Source organism: Accipiter gentilis, chromosome 23, assembly GCF_929443795.1.
Source record: "Accipiter gentilis chromosome 23, bAccGen1.1, whole genome shotgun sequence".
NCBI lineage: Eukaryota > Metazoa > Chordata > Aves > Accipitriformes > Accipitridae > Astur > Astur gentilis.
In genome coordinates this window covers 14,796,873-14,802,872 of record NC_064902.1, presented here as the reverse complement: position 1 = coordinate 14,802,872, position 6,000 = coordinate 14,796,873, and the positions used below count along the sequence as shown (strand labels likewise).

General features: G+C 36.0%; 1 protein-coding gene across 2 annotated transcripts in view; it reads left to right on the top strand.

Annotated features, from left to right (window-relative positions):
- The first annotated feature begins 1,800 nt into the window (after nt 1-1,800).
- CFAP20DC (CFAP20 domain containing) overlaps nt 1,801-6,000 on the top strand; it is an 84,810-nt gene continuing 80,610 nt past the window's right edge. For both annotated transcript variants that reach the window (XM_049826698.1, XM_049826697.1), the window contains exons 1-3: nt 1,801-1,821; nt 4,704-4,793; nt 5,284-5,377. In XM_049826698.1, the coding sequence (XP_049682655.1) occupies nt 1,801-1,821; nt 4,704-4,793; nt 5,284-5,377 (205 nt within the window). The remainder of the gene's footprint in view (nt 1,822-4,703; nt 4,794-5,283; nt 5,378-6,000) is intronic.

Sequence of the window (6,000 nt, the reverse complement as noted above, 5' to 3'; positions counted from 1 at the left end):
TTGGTCTTTCCAAAACAATTGCTCTGTAAGTAAAGTGAATATGTACAGAAGAAAGTAATAATACACTTGCTTTAGAAGTGCTTTCTCTAAAAGGCATTTCTAAAATGTCTAGTTCATAATTTAGAATAGTTCAATATCACTATTAATGTAGTCAGAAAAACAATTATGCCAACTGAACAAGTGGGAAATTTGTGTAGAAAATGGCCTAAAATACGGAATAATACAACTGGTGTGTTAGATGTGCAGTAGTAGTATTAAAGTAATACAATCAAAATACTAATCATGGTTTTTGATAGGCCTGTTACAAAAGCTATGGCTTCTAAATTTCATTTTCCTTATAATAAAAAATTTCAAGATGAACTAATGTTTCTGGCAACACATGGGAAAAAATTTCTAATATCTGAATTTTTTCCATTTTTATTTTATTTACAGACAACTTTAAGACTTAAAATAATTGTTGCTGATTAAAATAATTGTCGTTAAAAATCAACAAATTTCATCATATTTTCCTCAACGAATGATTATATACTTTTAAAAATAGAATGCTGCTCTAATCCTTTAAATGTGTACATTCTGTATGAACTCAGGCATATTGTCAATGAATATCTAGTTCATTTGCAGTCATATGTCTCTGTATAAAATTTATTAAAACTTTTTGTCACTTGCTGGTTGAGAGATAAACTGTTCTTTATGAGAAGCTATACTTATATTCTCCTGGTCAACATACTGTTTTTATCTGTTAAGAAAATGGTTTCAGGCTCAAAAAAAAAAAAGGGGGGGGTAATTAAAAATAGTTTAATTCTTTAAGTAGTCTGTGCCTGAACTGAAGCAATGAACATAAACAAAGTATATCAAATAAATGAGAGACACAGTCTTGTGAAAGGATTTTTCTGTGAGTTGACAAGTACTTTTCAGTTTTCACTGTGAAGGTACATGTTGACTCTTGTGACTGGTTCTACCTGTCTTTGGAGATTGACTACTACCTTTTTATGTTCAGGGTCCCTTTACTTTCTGTTGACTTCATGTGAAATTGGAGACACTCAGTATGATCAAAGAGGGATGTGGGAGGCTTCCAGTATCAGTCCCTGCACTTTCTATTGTTCTGATTCTCCAACTGCATGCATCTCTTAATTCACATTGACTTTAGCATCCCTCAAATAACTGAAGTGCTTGGTTTGAGTCTTATACTAATCATCCTCAAAGAAGAATGCTGAATGTGAAAGAAGATAATTTGTCTCAGAAGTCTCTGCCAAATATCTCTAGATGGAGTGGTTTCTGTTGCAGCTGTTCCATATGTTTCTATTTTTCTACATTAAATGTTAAGCTCCTCTTTAATGGACTCTAATGTTTTCCAGTGGGCACTCAATAACAAAGAGTGATAAAAAAATGTGTATTAAAGATGATTTTTTTTTTAAAAAAGCATTTTTAAAGCATGAGAAAGCCTTCATTGATAAAAATAAGGGCTGACATAAAATTACTAGTTTTACTTGGAATATAAGGAAAGGTAGCCCTGAGTACTTGATGCATGAAGAGAACACTTTCCAAGATGGTGTCAATATTAATATTTTTAATCTTAATTCCTTTGTGATAGCATCCTGATGCAGTTGATATACGTTCTGTACTCATGAAAAGTATTTCATAATAGTATTCATATCTTTTAAAATGTGGTGGGGTTTCATTACAGGATTTTTTCTTGTCAAATCCTATATAAATTTTTTTGGTTTTTTTTTTCAGCGTAGTCTGTAAGTGTCTTTACTGATTGAGAAGCTGAAACTATTTTTTGCCTGTGAAAACTGGAAAATGTTCAAAAATCAGTATCAGGTAAAACAGAAATAGTTCTATTTTTTACCCTCTTTCATTTTACCTCTGAGAGAACTCAATTAAAATAGCTTATTCGGGGGGGGGGGGGGGGGCGGGGGCAAAAAGTCCAGTTACAGAAATGTTTTAGAATGTTTCATTATTCATTTTTTTTACAGAGATGTTATGAAATAGTGGGTAGCTGCTAATGCTCTCAGGTCTAGAATGGGCACCAGCATGGTGTTACCAATGGCTTTTTGTTTGTCTTTACCCTTGTGGGCCAGGGAAGGCACGCCATTGGCTCCCACCCAGTCACCAAAGCAGGCCCAACTCTTAAGGTATAATCAGAAAAGCGAGGTTGGTTTATTCTCTCAGTCGAGCGCAAGGTTGTGTCAACACTAGTCACATCATTTGCAAACCTTGTTATCTCTTTTACTGTTGCCTGGCCTTCCTCTACACCATGCTTTGCCTCCCTTTCTCTGCACCAGTTCCTTCCAAAGAGAGCAACGCACCCTAATTACTTTTTCCCCACTGGTCCCAGTTGTGCTACATCTGTACCTGAAATTGCTATTTCTGATGCTGTTACCTAGGCTATTTCAGATTTATATGGTATTTCTGATACTGTTGCCTAGGTGCTGTTAGCTTTGCAAGATTGTGCTCCCCAAAAGATGCCCCATACTCTTCTCCAATAGATTGTGGAGTTTGACAGTTTCTTGCTTAACTCCCACTGGTCACCCATGAGATCCAGCCATCTTCCATGGCACTAAGTAACTTTGCTCATCTTCTCGCATCAGTGTTTGTTCAGCACTTTCTTATGTCATGTCTGGTTTATGTTAGTTTAACCTGTTCAGTTAGTTTAACCTCAAATCAGGGCCTACTCAAGGGCTGCAGTATTAATAAAATGTATTTGTAAATATGGGAGAAAAAGCCACTTGTTTGTTAAGATTTGCTACAAGCATATACAACTTGGCAGTTAAAAATCTCCTTTAACTTTCCAAGAGTTTGATCCTGTAGTCCTTAAATATATCCGATAACTTTCACATTGATAGTATGCCATATTTTTTTATCTGTTATTAATTTAAAAAATAATTTTTGAGTGGAGTTTATGGAATGCCATTTTGAATCTCCTTAGAACTTACTAAGTTTAGTCACTGAGGTTTAGCCATGTGACTGGAAGCTGCCAGGTATGGGTGAGCAGAGGAAAATACCCAATTCACATACAGTGTAGAATTTATGTTCTCTGAAAGCAGAATTTGAAGAGCATTTATTTTGCTGGCAAGACTGCTCACCCCTCTTGCTTATTCTGACTTGTGTGCAATTGTTTGGGCAGCTGAGCATAAAGAGAATTGGGGAGTGCAGGCAACTAGGAATGAGAAGGGAGCGGCAGAGTTGTAATGATTGATTAGGTCAACCATGCTGCTGAAAAAATGCTTATCAAACTATAGGATGAGTACATCAGATGTCATAAAAAATGTGACATCACATGGAAAAAATACTGAAGCAAATAATTCCCTAAAGAGAAGTGATAAAGCCTACTTCCCCAAGACCTCATCGTTAGATTCTTTGATGTCTAATAGGGCATGTGCTCTGCGTAAGGAGTTTTCACCTGACAGGGGCATTCATAATCTTTTTCTGGTATTAATTCTCTGATTCCCCATGAAGGCTGCAGCATAAGTACAGCCCTTACCTTTTTTATGGTGATACTGGTAGGATTAGATCTACTACTACAAGACCACTTAAATTGGCCCAAAAGAGTAAATTTTTCTGAGTTTCCCCAGACTGTCTGGTCAAATCAGGCTGGAATTTGGTAACTAGTAGGAAAGTTACCAGGAAATGTCTTTGACATACATATGGAGACAGATTGTGTTGTCGTGGTTTGACCCCAGCCAGCAACTAAGCACCATGCAGCCACTCACTCAATTCCCGCCCCCCCCACCCAGTGGGATGTGGGAGAAAACTGGGGAAAAAAAGTAGAACTCATGGATTGAGATAAGAACAGTTTAATAGGACAGAAAGGAAGAAAATAATAATGATAACAATATTAAAATGACAACAACAATAAAATAATTGGAATATACAAACCAAGTGATGCACAATGCAGTTGCTCACCACTCACTGACTGATGCCCAGTTAGTTCCCGAGCAATGATCCGTGCCTCCTGGCCAACTCCCCCCAGTTTATATACTAGGCATGACATCACATGGTATGGAATATCCCTTTGGCCAGTTTGGGTCAGCTGCCCTGGCTGTGTCCCCTTCCAGCTTCTTGAGCCCCTCTAGACTTCTTGCTGGCTGGGCATGAGAAGCTGAAAAATCCTTGACTTAGTCTGAACATTACTTAACACACTGATGTTTTCAGTTGTTGCTATCAACATTCTTCTCATACTAAATTCAAAACATAACACTATACCAGCTGCTAGAAAGAAAATTAACTCTATCGCAGCCAAAACCAAGACGTGTATAAATTTCATTTCTATAGGAGATCAAACAAAACGTCTAATCTGCAACAGTGTTTATTTTTTTAGCATTCTGTTTTAAAACTCACTTCATTTGGTGAGTTGTAGAAATTAATCATACCCAAATATAAATTACTGATCTCCTGCATGTTTTTAGAATTTTTACAATAATTTTGCTTTTTTTAGAGAATGACATTATAAATAAAATAATTTGAAATATTCCATGGTATTCCTTCAATTTTATGGTCTGATCCTCTAGTAAAGCCAAATATTGACTATATGGATTGCTACATTATAGTAGTCTAGAAGCTGTTTATTAATAATCTGGTGTCTGACTGATCCCTAATACTGACTGTGTGGAGGGCTTGTTCTTATGGACTCATCTTGACCATTGATGATTCAGTGCTGAACATTTGGTTGGATGATGTATCCTTACACCATTTTATCACAGGGTGGCCCATTTGTTGAAATATTCAGTGCTCAAGGCAAGAACCCAGGAGCAAAATGGAAGATTTTTGGCAATCCATCAGCTATATGGAAAGTAAGTTTTTAAAGAAACTTATAAAACCTAGAGTATAAACCAGAAAAATTTGAATGAAACTTAAAATTAGAAGATGGTAAGGGCTTTGACCTGACAGTGGAGTTATCACTTGCAGTTCTGTCATTATGACACACTTAATGACTACTTTAGTTCTTTATGCCTGCTTGCAGACTAGGTTGGTTGCGTTGTAATTTCATAGTTTAAATATTTAGAAAGTTATTTTGCTATTCTGATAACTAATGGATTGAGTTGGGCCCATTGGATTGAGAGTCCTGTTTGTCAGCATTGTTTGTTCATAAAACATGCAAGTAAAGGACATGTTTCTATGGGTTATCATTACCATCATATTTAAACTACTGCTATACTTGCAGTGATGTCTGCCATTTGTGATTTAAAAAAAAAAGTAGCTTTGCATGTTAGTAGCATGGTTGGTTGTGAGGACAAGAATTCTATCAGGGTGCTTGTGTTTGTTTATTGTTCCTTTTTGTAGGAATATGATAAAGAAGTAAAAGGCTTTGTTTTTGTACTTGAAGGAAGCAGTCAAATCAACAAAATGCAGCTACCAAAGGAAACTAGACAAACCTGTAAGTATAAAAAAATTAAATGTCTGTGGTGGTGTTCTGATTATTAAATCAGTCTCATATTGGAATGTAAAACTTATATTATTCTCCCTTACTTTGAGCGTAATTCAGCATTAGCGAAGTGGTTTTTCATTAACTATTTAGCAGGTCAGTTAGAATTAAGTAAAAGTTATAGAAATGCCATATTAAAGTAAGTGCTGTAGGGAAGATCCTTTTTGATACATGTTGTCCTAGGTTCACTTCTCTACCTGATCCTGCTACAGGCTGATCTCTGGCAAATAACTTCTGACTCCGTTCAGCACTTACTAAAGTCAATAATTCTATTGGCATTACAGAATGTGAAATAGGTTCCTGTCCCCTTTCTTGTTTTACTTTTTAAAGTATTTTTACTTACATGTATCAAATAACCACTAGCAGTACAAGGAAGTTACACCCAAATTTCAGCAGCACTTATGTAATCAGTCTTTGATGGGTAGTATGGAGTGTTTCCCCAGTTTGTCTATTACTTACACCAGAATCAACCAGAATCAGAGCACTCTTATGTTTCTCAGAGCATACAGCAATCATCATAATTTATGCCATAAACTCCACTGCAGGGTATTGTACTTTATAAGGCTTGTAGTAAT